The following is a 12785-nucleotide window of genomic DNA, read 5'->3' on the forward strand; positions in this document are numbered from 1 at the left end:
ACAGATTGTCTAAGCATCACAGTGTCTTCCGTGAATGAATACCTTGTAAGTTTAATCAAATCTCTATAAGCTCTCAATGCCTCGCTTCTCACCATCTTCTCTCTACTCTCTTCAAAACAGGACAATCAACAACCCTTGCCAGTTGACACTCAATTCATAACATAAAAACCATCAAACTGAAACATGAAACACCGTATTCTATAAACCCATTCACACTTGTTTCATAAACAAACAAACAAAATCATATTTTGTTCATACAAAACCAGCTCTAGCTCCAAGTAAAACATATTTCTAATCAAACAAATACAACTGAAATACAAAGCAAATTAATGAAAGTCAACAAAATTACCTGAAATTCTTCAAGATAGGCAAAACAAACATGCCTTAAAAACATGATGCTACTTAACCAGCCCACAAAATATTGTACCAAAATCAGGCCCTTTATACAGTATAATTGCATAAAACAAGCAACTGATGCAATCAAATAAAAAACTGCAAGAATTGCAACAGGCATCTGATTAAACAAACTGATGGACAAGAACAGTTTGTATACACTAATATCACAAACTGATAATTCAATATACATACAACAATTAAAAAACTCATGCAATTCCCGTTATCAAATACGCTATTTGAAAATTAACAGACATGCAACAATTGAATCTGATATTTTATTTTAGATAATTATTTCCTTCCCTTAATTATTATTATTTTTTTTTGTTGGTAAATTTTTCTTTTAAGAATATTGCAATGTACTTTTACTCTTTATTCAGGATGAAAAGATTTGTACAAGTAATCTCAAAGAAAGAAGGCATAAATGATGGGAAATTGAATTTTATTCTCTCAATTAGGCCAAAACAAAAATTTGACACCTGTTGGCAATTAAAGCACTCATACTTTTGTTTAAACTCTTTTGATTCGATGCACACTCTGAATCTGAAACATATGGTGAGTACATTAAAGCTTAATTCCATAATTTAATTAAGAATAATTCCAAGTTAATTAATTAAACTTTCATTAATTGTGTCTATCAACAGCAACTGATACGTGATAATTTAGTATATTAGTTAAGATAAAGGTCATCAAATTCTTATATGATTAAGTTAGTTTACAAATTCGGAAAGTCCAAAGTGCTTAACAATAATCACCTTGAAGAATGCTACTATATGTGTCCTACCTTTCATTGACCAAATCTTACCAGTGTTGTCCATGCCACAACTTGCAATGCAATATATGTCTCAAGGATGTAAGTTCAATCAGTTCTAATTGAAAAAACAGATATGTTATTATGAATTCCTTGTAATAATTAAAATGGAGGATTTCTTTAATAGAAATGTATTTGAGTGATTTAATTCACCTTTAAATCTCTTAAGAGAACATATCTTATCTTCTTCTTCCTTTTCACGTTTCTTGTAGCTTCAAAGCTCCCACGTCCACACTCCTTCACTGTCTTTCTCAACCCATCCCATCCCATCCCATCCCATCACATCAAAACTTGTCCTCCATAACCAAATGCCCAAAATCCACTTATCCATCAAATGCAGTACCACTTCAAACAACTTAACCCCCACTCCAGATGATGGTAAACAACCCCAAGACTTTCCTTCTCCATCTCCAAACTCAGTGGCCAACGCCAGCCCTGCGTCTTTCCCCATCGAAAAGAGAAGAAAACCTGAGATACTTCTGGAGATAAAGTCAAAAGCAGGTCTTGTGAAGCCAGAACCACCAAACGTCGAAGTGGGTTGGAGAAGAACCAAAGAGATCAACTTGGAGAAGCCAATAGGGTATGAAATAATGGATTTCCTTGGAGAAGTTGCAGGAATGGAGAGAGATTCTGGCTCCGCCCAGCCTTCCCCGTTTAATTAACATTCTAACAAATTAATAAAAAAAAAAAAAATAGAGCAATACTTTGAAGGTACAAAAGTCTAAACGTAAAATTATTTTTCCCTATTTTAATTTAAAAAGTATATTATTATGTAGATCAAGAGACAAGAATAAAAAGTGAATTATAAGGCTTTTTATTTTTTAAACGAGGAGAGTCTAAAAAAAATAAATTTATAATAAAGATTTAGAAATAAGTTAATTATAGATCTTGAAATCCATTAATGAATATCTTTAGTTATAAAATAAAATAAAGAGATAATCTTGTAATCATGGAATTAGAATCAATCATCAAAGTTATTTTTAAATATTCGGATGCAAATTAAAACATTATCTCCTAAGATAAATTATATGAGCCATAAGCTAAAGATCTATAAGCCAAAAGTTAAAAAAACATATATAATTATATATATATGTGGATGATTATTAATAAGACTGCATACAAAAAAAAAAAAATATTATATATATATATATATATTAATATATATATATATATATATTTTTTAAAGAAATGATTTATGTTTTTGTGATTCAATTTAACATTTATAATTACCTAAATATATGTAAATGTTAATATGTATGTTTTTGTATGCAATTTTATTAATAATCATCCACAATATATATATATATATATTATATATATAATATATATATATATTTTTTTTTTTTCTTTTTTAAATAAAAAATTTGGGTCAAAAAATAAATAGAATAAGAGTAAAACCATAATCATACAAATCTTTTCATGGTTATTAAAGAGTGAAAATAGATTGCAATACTTGTAAAAGAAAAAGTTACTGAAAAAATAATAATAAATTAAGGCAAGTGGGGAATTTCCCCCCCAAAATCCCCGAATTCGTGGTGGAGTAGGAGTGGGGTCAACTCATCCTAGTGGGCTGGGCCTGGGGATTCCGGCCTAGCTTGAGGAATCCCCTTGGGCCCCTGGGTCGAGCCCAGAGAGAGGCGTTGCCAGGCTTTGCCCACCTCCTGGATAGCATTGATCAGCTCATTGGTATTCGGACTGCCTTTTGGAATTTTACTAAGTATTTTCCGTGCACCCTGATGATCACCTGAAATCAAAAGGTCTTCATACATGCTGCAAAAAATTGAAAAACATCCTATTATAAGTTATGGAGAAAGATAAAACTCTCATTATTCATAAAAAAAATATAAACATAAAAATAAGAACAAGCATATCTTACTATAAATAACTTAAATAACTGTAATCTGTTGTCACAAATTCTTTCCAAATCAAACGAGAAATTTGTATATTTTTCTCTTTCACAAAAATGCTGCGAAGAGACCGAAGCCACTCATATGATAGAGCAAAGTGAAGTTCATTCTTAATGAACCGAAGCAAGTCTAAGCCAAATTGTAAATCGGGAGGCTCTGTTTCCTCTATGAGATGAAATACCTACATAGTCATAAAATTGAAATGACAAAATACAAGATTCATCACATTCATTCATAATCATACCTTAAATATACAAAGAAAATTTATATTTTACAATATTCTAAGTATACACATGATATTAGCATACTCATTGATAAACATGGAAACGGATAGATATTATAAGTTTGCATATACTATTACTATAATATGTTTTCCAAACAACCAATCTGCTGACCAACAATGTTTTTATTTAGAGCAATATTACAAATGGACAAGAAAAGAAAAGGAGCAAACCTCAAGAAAAAAGAAGTCTCCAGCCAATTCATCATCATAATCATTGAGTTGCTTAAGCAAAGCAATCGCAGAGCTAGAATGAAAGAAGATTAACATAAGCAAACTGGTTAAGTAAATTGATTGAAAAAGAAAAAAATAATGAGTTTTGTATCTGGACCTTAAGTGCTTCAATCGAACACAGTGCAAGATCAGCCTATGGCAACAATACTTCCAATTGTTTGGATCATCCAATTCCTCCAATAGCTGAATTAATCTACCCAAATCTTCTTCAGAATGGAGTTGTTCCTAAGATAAGAAAAGATGTTGTCAATGCATTTACAAAGCATGAAATACAAAATATCTCTATATAAAACTTACAATAAGAGCTATGACAGCTTCAGGCTCCAATCTCCATCCAGCTTGCTTAATTTCTTCATATATGACAAAGGCGTCAAACATTTGTCCATTCGATGCAAGAGTTGCAACAAGTGATCCTTTAATTTCATTTAGGCTTTAAACTGGAATACCTTTGTCTAAGATCACCTATTATGGAAAATAGTATATATTAGATTATCATAAATTGACAATTCAATCCAGATACACCTTTAGGGAAAAAAATAATTTACTATTAGCTAAACTAAATCAAGAAAAGCAATGCAATTGATTTAGGCACAAGTGAAGATGTATATCGCACCATCTGAGTCCATGGATTAATTGTATAAAGTAACAAAATGGAGAAGATGATTTATGTTTATCTAGAAACAGTAGCAGCATCGAATCAAACATGCAGACTAGTCTATCATAAGCATAGATGTTTTTATCCAATAAGCAGCAACATAAAAATCAAATCATGCAGGCAAGTCTCATATTTCCGATAACTAATTGGAAACAACTTCTGCATTCAATGGATTCAAGCAAAATCAAGATATGACATGCGCCAATACCTGTTTTGCCTTCTCAAACTCTCCACAAGATGCATATGCATTAATAAGTGCCATGAAGACATCCTTTGTAACTTGAACTCCGAAGCACGTCATTCCGTGATAATACTAAAAGCAAACAACAAAATTATCACATCACGTACTGCGAAATCCATCTTTGGCAATAAGATGAAAAGGAAAAAGAAAAAAAGAAAAAAAAAAACATTCCTAGGAGAAAATCATAAAACTGTTTATCAATAACAATAAAATAGTATCTACTCTTCATAGGTAAAAGGACAAAATGAACTTTTCGTTTAAACAAGAATCTTAAACTACCTTGATAATATCTTTTTCATTGCTACAATTTTGTATCAGGTAGCTGAAAGTTTGAGAATTTGGTTTCACGTCTGCCTTTTCCATTTGTTGAAGCACCTTTAACGCACCATCCGTGTCTTTCTACAGCGCATTTAGCCATATAGTAAGTCAAAACACAAAATGAGACAAAAATCATAAATTCAATAGCATATATTGAGAGCGAAGAAGTTACCCGTTGAAAATAGCCAACCATTATAGCATTGTACGTGTCTGCAGTTACCATCAAATTCATTTTCTTTACATCACCGAGCATTGCGTACGCACCATCAAACTATATTGGAACAGTAAAGTTTCAACATAAACTGGTATAATGTTTAAGTTTCAACCATTAGGATACTCAAGTGTTTAGCATATCACAATTTAAATAAAAATCAACACAAGCTAGATATGAGCAGCTACTTACATCTTTCCTTCTTACACATAAACTTATCATGCTCCTGAAGGTCTCACTATTTGGCTTCAAGTTATGAAGGCAGATCACCGAATAGATTCGCTGAACCTGACATAGCTGAACCTGAAATAAAAACAGATAATTAAACACAACAGAAATACATTCAAACAACACCAAGGATTAGCCATGCATGAATATGTATGACTCTTCTTCTTGTTTTTATTTATTCATTTATTTTTTACCAGTACTATATAGTTTAGACTAAAAGGCACATTTTTCATAGCAAAAGCGTATAATTTAGCTAACATCTATGAGAGCCTTAGATCATTGCTCAACTCATCTCCTATGGTTTTATCTCCTTACACCATCGCTTAGATCAACGTGGTGCACCAACAAAGATCAGTAATATGACAATAATTAGACAATTAAGCTAACCATCAGAAGTCACAACAATTCCAGTGAACTAGAGTTCAGGATTACTTGATTTCAAACATGATGGATTCACTTTCATTCCTACTTCCTTTGTTTATTTATTTAATTATTTTTTATAAGAGGCTATATGAAAATTGGTTGTTCATATGTTCAAAATGGATATTTAAGGGTTCGTTTGTTTCATTATTTATCACTATTTCAAATACAAATGCACATTTCTTTCCCTATTTTCAAAATCCTATCCTAAATTAAAAGACTTTTAAACCCCTCTAAGTTTGTTAATTGACAAAACACCCCCAACAATTTTTTTTATAAATTAACAAAAACACCCCCACCCACCCATAGTTGCCAGATTCTGGCAACTACCGTCGGTGGTGGCCGGAATCTATCACAATGGCGTACTAACGATTGGAACTAGCCGGTAATACGCCGATTTGGTCGAAAAAGGCCACATCGACGCACGACCTACCAGATCCGACCGGTCTATGCTGTAATGCTAGATTCTGACCAGATTTTGGCTATGGTGGCCGAATTTGGCATTGTGGGTGGGTGGGAGTGTTTTTGTCATTTTACAAAAAATTTATATATTGGGGTGTTTAGTTAAATTAGCAAATTTAGGGGAATTTTTTTTGTAATTTTTAAATTTGACCTCGTAATAATCACACAACTCTACCTACCAATACTATTTCAAAAATCATATTCAAAATAACAAAACAAATACACCCTAAAATTTTACATATCAAAGAAGACCAAAAAAACGAATTTTATACATGACAAATACAAAGACTCTTGAAATCACAGTCAACAATTCAACTATTAAAATCGTGTTTCTGATTACTAGTACGTCCTAACAACCTAAAATAAGTATTTATAACCCTAAATTGCACAGAAGAAAATGGTCAGAGTCAAACCTACATACCAATTCATACACGTCCTTGTCCTCACAAGCAATCAAAATAAGTGTGCCTGTGGATAATGTTGATCCAGCTCCAAAAATTTCATCCAAAAATTCTTCAATTTTATTAACAGCCACAATGTGCTTTGAAAGGAATCAAACATATATTAGTTATATTGTAATTTTCTGCCAAATAAATAGCAATAAAAATTAAAAAACTGTATGATTACACAATTAGATTAAAAAATGAGGGAGGGATAACAATTTTTCAATAATTCACATGACATCATAATCCTAAAAAAACTTTGTTCAAATTTTTTCATCTTTTTAGTCATTTTTCCTTTAGATCTCTCCTTCTACAAAGAAATTAGATTCATACCTTGCCATAATTATAAATATAAGCAACTCTGTTTATAGTGTAAGCAATGAGCTTCTCATATGATGCGGAAGAAGGTTTGATCTCCAGCTTGGCATGCAAGTCTCTAAACTTTGAAATAATACCCTCAACCTTGAATTTACAACAATATATGTAAAGAAAACAAAAATGAAAAACACATGTAAACTGATCAGTTTTTAAGGCAATATTGCTTACGCATAAAGCGACAAAAAAGTTACATAACTCAAAAAAAAGGTCAATATATAACTAAAGCCTTTTAGATGCTACAAAATTCATAACTCATACAACATAAAATAAGATGTTGATTGTAGGCAAGATGCAATGAGTATCCTACAATAAAAATTTGTCAAGTAACTCTTAAGTTCCCAAGTTGTATGCGAAAATACAATTTTTCAATTGATGACCTAAAAAATGAGGGGTATGTATCGATCTGCATGGATGATTGATAGATAAACAAATAGAGACCCATAAAACTTGACTAACAGAATAGATACTCATTAAGAGTGAATCAATTTAAATGATATTAAACATTGGCTTCCTAAAAAATGTCCCAGGTAAAGTAATCTTCTCAAACTTTAAGATAAATAAGATTGAGAGCCAAAAAAAAAAAAAAAACCCTAGTAGAAGCTCTTCAAAGTTGACAAAAAATAGTATTGCCTAAAGATGGTCAACTAGTATAAGCCCTTCAAAGTTGACAAAAAATAGATTCTTCCATTGTTTGCACATTAGGAATGGTGCAAACTGAACTGATAAGGCAGGGTCTAGAAACATTCCCCCTGTTTGTTCAACTTTTTAAAACTCTATTCTATTCTATTATCCTATCCTATCATAAACAATAAAAAAAAAACTTATTTGTTTTAATATTGACTATTTGATTCAAAATTCAATCCTACTCTATTCAACTCAAAACATTTAGCAATTACTTTTTACAATAAAAGTTTATGAATTAACAAAAACACTCCCACCCACCTAAGCCACTATCCGCCGCCAGCAATCATCATCACTGTTTTTGGCTAGATCCACCATAGATCTAGTCGGAAACAACTAGAGATTTGGCTGTTGACGACGGCCAGATTCTAGTAGGAGATTTGGTCGTTTCCAGCCAAATACGAAGTGGATTTAGTTGGAAAATGCCAGATCCAGCCGACCACTATTCGGCGATAGTGGCCAGCTACCAGCAGTCGGTTGGGTGGTAGGGGTGTTTTTGTTAATTTATAAAATTTTATTTTGGGGGTGTTTAGCTAAATTAAAAAATGTTAGGGGTTAAAAATAATTTAAATATTTTAAAAAAATTCCAAAAATGTACCAAATACATTCTCAGAATCCTATTCTATTTGATTTAATCTTATTTTGAATATTTCAAATAATGTAACAAATAGGCCATTATCTTTTTCCAAAGTGTTACCTTAAAAAACAAACCATTTCAACAAGAAAAAGGTCCAAATGGAGCATTTAGAAACAGTAACCTCCCTCAAACCACAAAAAAGAGAGAAAGATTTCAATGAAACAACTCCACTATGGCTTGTCTATCATACCAAAATATATTATTCAGAAGAATCTATCACAATTGAAACAAATTAGAATTTGTTAATAAGATAAGATACAAAAAATAAAACTCCAACCAGTTAAGCCATAATTAAACGTGGCTTTATGATTTCTTTTGAGAACTTAGGGTTTACTTGATTTAGCACACCAAAGGGGTTTTAATTTTAACTTCCCTCCAGAAAACCAATCAGCTCATGAGTGTCCTAAGTCTTATATGAAGTAAAAAGTAGAATGAAGTTTTTAAAATGAAAAGGCAAACTGCATGTGAACTTAAGGGTGTCTCATAGGATCATGGTCTCTCAAAAATTACCAAGAGCATTCATGAGAAGTTTCTCACCTCTAAATTTGGAATGCTAGAGATGTAGCTAAAGATGACATTTGAGACATTCTCTGCTCCATAATCTGTAATTTTGCCAAGCATGGATAGCTTTATTAATAACAAGTTCCAAGTCTTCTATCAAAACCTACACATTCTCTATTATAGATTCCACATATAAGGTAAGTGAACTTAATTGTTTATGATACATATGAAAGACACAGAATAGGTGCATCAACACAAATAATTACATAATGAACTACTCAAAGTAAGTCATCCAGAATATCATTAAAGTTTTACATAATTTTATAATGTTAGATAAATACATACAGTCATGGAACAATTTTAGAAGATCATGATATTAAATATGAATAAGTTTTGTAAAAGTACAGCAAAGAAATAAACAAATAATTTCTTTGCTTAAGAAATCAAGTTTGTCTTGTTCTCTACCGATGTCATAGTAAAACTTTAGTAGATAATCTTATACCCTATTTTATATTCCTCAATTCTGATTTGTAAAGCAAGAGTCCCTAGCAAAGTAGATTTTGGCATGGACAATAGCCCCATAGAAAGATTAACACCAGTGACCAGCCCCAAATTGGAAGACCCAAGGCATGCCTCTCTCCTATTAAATACATTATGTGTAAAAAAGAGGCCAGGATTCAATGCCTAGACTCATACTAATTTAGCAACTTAATTTAAGGCTCCTTGATTGTTATTCCGCTCCTATTTTGCAACTGAAGTTAGTTTTTGTCCTAAAACTTTGTCACTTACACTAGCAACAAAATTGTTCCTGCACTCAGATATGAATTCCCCAAACATATCTAGAGGTTGTGTAAATAAGCCTTTAGTAAATGCTTAATAAAAAGTTTCCAGATCATGGAAAATTAAAAAACCATGTACATACCAGATATTGTTAATTCCACAAGATACTTCTCTGCAAAGTACTCCAACACTAGCCTCCCCAAGAATTTAAAAATACTCATCACATGGTCCAGTGAGGAAACCTTTGTTATGTCCACAGTCTCTAGAAGTTGCACAAATTCACGCTTTCGCTTGCTTTCACAAAGTGCTAACAAGTAATTCTCTGTAATGCAAGGTTGAATCTTGTAAGCCCAGTAATGCAAAGTAGGCAATTATTAAAACAAAAGGGTAAACCAAAACGATAATGAAATAAAAAATCTCATTGCCTATCAAGTTGAAATGGTCTCCCTCATAATCAATTGCAGTGCAGTTACAGAGTTCCTGAATCTTCTCTTCATCATTGACTCTGATCCACAACAACATCTCATAATAACCTAGTCTTGGATCCGAACGAGAATTTCCACTATCAATAGCTTTACGGAAAAAATGAAACTCTTCAATCATACCCATGTCAATTAAATACATAAGAAGTGTACCATAAGTCTCCTCTTCAAGCTGAAAACCCTGCTCCTTCATTAAATTGAAAAGTTGAAAAGCTTTGCAAATTTGTTCTAGTGCAACATCTTCATAATCACAATCCTTAGCCCGCTCAATGCAGATCCTTATTAACGAATTGTACTCTTTCACACAATTTTCTCGCCCCAATCTACCAAATACATTAAGAGTAGCATCAGTCCCCAGTTTATTTGCACTCAGGTTCACTAACTTTTCAAAACAATGAGTCTGTGGATTTTTGGAAATCCATTTTTGTCTCCTCTCATGCAAGACTTTTTTTCCAAGTTGTGAAATGTTGATGTTAGACACGGTAGAAAACGATTGTATCTCTAATTCAGTTTCTAAAGCATTAGCATTATTAGTCCCTCCTGACTTGGGCGAACTAACCGTAGCATCAACTGCAAAGTAAGAGAATAAATGAAACCAATTAGAACATTTGAATAACAACTAACGAGCTCCACATTCAATTAAGGAAAAGGAGTTAACACTTTTTCTTTTGAGTTCGTAACATCACACAATTCATTTTTTTAACTCATTCATTATACCATAAATTACACGAACATACCACGCAATATGGAAAATACTGCCGCTGTATACAACTTTAGTGGATCATAATCAAATCAAATACCATCATAGTTCAATCCAATTACTTCTAAGTACACTCAAATGGCAAGCAAAAATAATTGAAATGAGTGAGTTCACTGAATGAAAAAAGAAAACACCTTAGTCGAGTCCTCAAACACAACCAAAACAACATAAACCATTAAACCCTGGTTTCCATTTCATCTCTCAAAATTCTGAGCAACGAAAGAGATAACATAAACATGCCAAAATTGTCTGGCAACTACTGCTTCAAAGTTTGGCTTACTAGAAATTTTTTTTTAGAAAAAAAAAAATCATAATAATAAATTGCGGAAGCCTTTGCTGAGTTCCCAACCACCCAGAAATTAAAAAAATAAAATTTAAAGTTAAGTTGCCTCCCATCCCTTTTCTTCAATTGTCTCAGCAACCAAACAATTAAACTTATACTCAGAAAAAGGAAGAAAAATTAGCCTTTGCTGAGTTCCCAACCACCTAAAAAATTACTTCTGTTTAAGTTTGGTATTGTAAGAAAAAAAAATTCTGATTAAAATAAATATAAAAAAAATACCAGAACTCGAGTCCTCCTCTAGTTCCTCTCTAGCGACACCAAAGTCACAGGTGAATTCTTTAGATTTGAGTTTTGAAGAGTCGTGTGAGAAAAAAGCGACGGAAGTGGAAAGCAATGCAGATTTCGAATCAAGAGAGGAGACGAATAAATTCAAGGGGCGGTCCTCGGTGGTGGTGGCGGCCGGTGAAGTTAGAGAAGAGGGCTTTGGTGTAAATTTAGTGGTGGATTTAAGGGCTGACTGAAGGAGCGAACTCAAATTTTTAGCTTTGGTGCGTGGCATTTGATTTTGGTTGAGTTTCGTTTTTTTTGGACAATGGGAAGGGATTCTGTGTTGAAAAATAACCTCAAAACACACGGAATAATGAACTAGAAAAGTGAAGAAGAAGATCAATTTACCCTGATTCGTTACGCATATAAGAACTAAGTTCAGCACTCAAGATAATGTAGAAAATTTTACTGAGTTTCAGAAATTTGCATCAATACAATACAATAGCAGTGACGGCCATTCACTCTTTCTCTCTTCTCTCATAATATTTTTCTCACATTAAGTTTCTCTACTACTATAATATGCATTAATAGTAAATCTAACCTGATCTAGCCCAACCTAGACTCCAATATTTGCAAATCAATTCTAAACCCATTTACTAATTGGGCTTACTGTCAAATAATTTTAGGGTTTTATGGTATAGATATTAATTCCTGGTCACATAACAGTTTGTGATATTCCAACCGGAGCTTCAACTTGAACAGCAGTGCCGGTTACGGTGAAGGCAGAAAGGATAGAAAAATATAAAGGGCGGCGGAAGAGATACGTGAATATAGTAGAATCAGGAGGATCGCTCCCAGTGGTAATACGACTAGGAATGGGAAACTTGAAAACGTATGCATTTCGGATTTTACAAGTGGATGTTGAAACTGACACTTGGAGAGAAATTGATGATTTCGGAAACAGATCTCTCTTTCTGGGTGATGGTTCTTCATTTTGTGTTGATGCATCTAATAGTGATCATTGTGCCTAATTGTGGAATTATAATTAAATTTTACATGAAAACTTACAAATTAAACAAAGTTCCAAACTTTATGATCCCATCATTTTCAATCAAAAACCAATCTCAAATTTTTTTTTTTTTTTCGACCATTTGTAGAATTGGACCAGCGATGAGGAGCAATTTGGTCACTCACTAGAACTAAAAAATTACTAGTTATCCAGACTTTCAATATAACTCCTCCGACGAAGCTTCGAGGCTTTCTCTAGAAGGGATCTCACGTGTGGCTCCAGCAGCTTCACTTTAGGCTTCAGTTCTGCATCAACCATTATTAGCATTAAAAAATTAAGGGTTAAATTAATTTCTCTTGCAAGGTCGAAGTATTAAAATGTTGTCTCACAGAACAGATAAAAAG

The 12785-nt window shown here is 32.6% G+C and overlaps 1 protein-coding gene across 1 annotated transcript; it reads right to left on the reverse strand.

The window, feature by feature from the left end:
• Positions 1–2766: 2766 nt before the first annotated feature.
• LOC116141568 (pentatricopeptide repeat-containing protein At4g04790, mitochondrial-like) lies at positions 2767–11664 on the reverse strand. Its single transcript, XM_031427057.1, is given in 15 exon segments — positions 2767–2974; positions 3081–3292; positions 3566–3638; positions 3723–3850; positions 3923–4087; positions 4489–4593; positions 4801–4920; positions 5012–5110; positions 5243–5353; positions 6582–6701; positions 6937–7065; positions 8837–8901; positions 9723–9902; positions 10006–10632; positions 11385–11664. Coding segments are annotated over 15 exon segments (2622 nt in total).
• Between the last annotated feature and the right edge of the window lie 1121 nt (positions 11665–12785).

This window comes from Pistacia vera, unplaced genomic scaffold (genome assembly GCF_008641045.1).
Source record: "Pistacia vera cultivar Batoury unplaced genomic scaffold, PisVer_v2 Contig40, whole genome shotgun sequence".
Lineage (NCBI taxonomy): Eukaryota > Viridiplantae > Streptophyta > Magnoliopsida > Sapindales > Anacardiaceae > Pistacia > Pistacia vera.